General features: G+C 66.4%; 1 protein-coding gene across 1 annotated transcript in view; it reads left to right on the top strand.

Moving 5' to 3' along the window:
• The first annotated feature begins 55 nt into the window (after positions 1-55).
• Positions 56-256, top strand: part of PLA2G10 (phospholipase A2, group X) — an 8685-nt gene continuing 8484 nt past the window's right edge. Inside the window, exon 1 of the mRNA XM_010135714.1 lies at positions 56-227. Coding sequence (XP_010134016.1) covers positions 56-227 — 172 coding nt within the window. The remainder of the gene's footprint in view (positions 228-256) is intronic.

Below are 256 nucleotides of genomic sequence, written 5' to 3'. Positions count from 1 at the left end.
CGGGCTGTGCCTGCGGGACGCGCTTGCCCTGCTCCGGCTCTCCGTACCCCGAGGGATGGGGTTTGGCTGCGTGCGGGGGAAGGCAGGAGGAGGGGGGAGAGGAAAGGGCGTTAGGAGAAATGATCACGGCAAGCACATACCTTCACCCTTCGAGAAGTGCTTGGGACGATCGTCTGACGCGCTTGGGCATAACCTGGGCGTAACTCGCCCCAGCGGGAAATGCCGAGGTGCCGGCGGACGGCTGCAGGGGCAGCGC

Source organism: Buceros rhinoceros, unplaced genomic scaffold, assembly GCF_000710305.1.
Source record: "Buceros rhinoceros silvestris isolate BGI_N320 unplaced genomic scaffold, ASM71030v1 scaffold39224, whole genome shotgun sequence".
Classification (NCBI taxonomy): domain Eukaryota; kingdom Metazoa; phylum Chordata; class Aves; order Bucerotiformes; family Bucerotidae; genus Buceros; species Buceros rhinoceros.
Note: the sequence above shows the minus strand (reverse complement) of the source record. Positions and strands in the feature narration are given on the sequence as shown.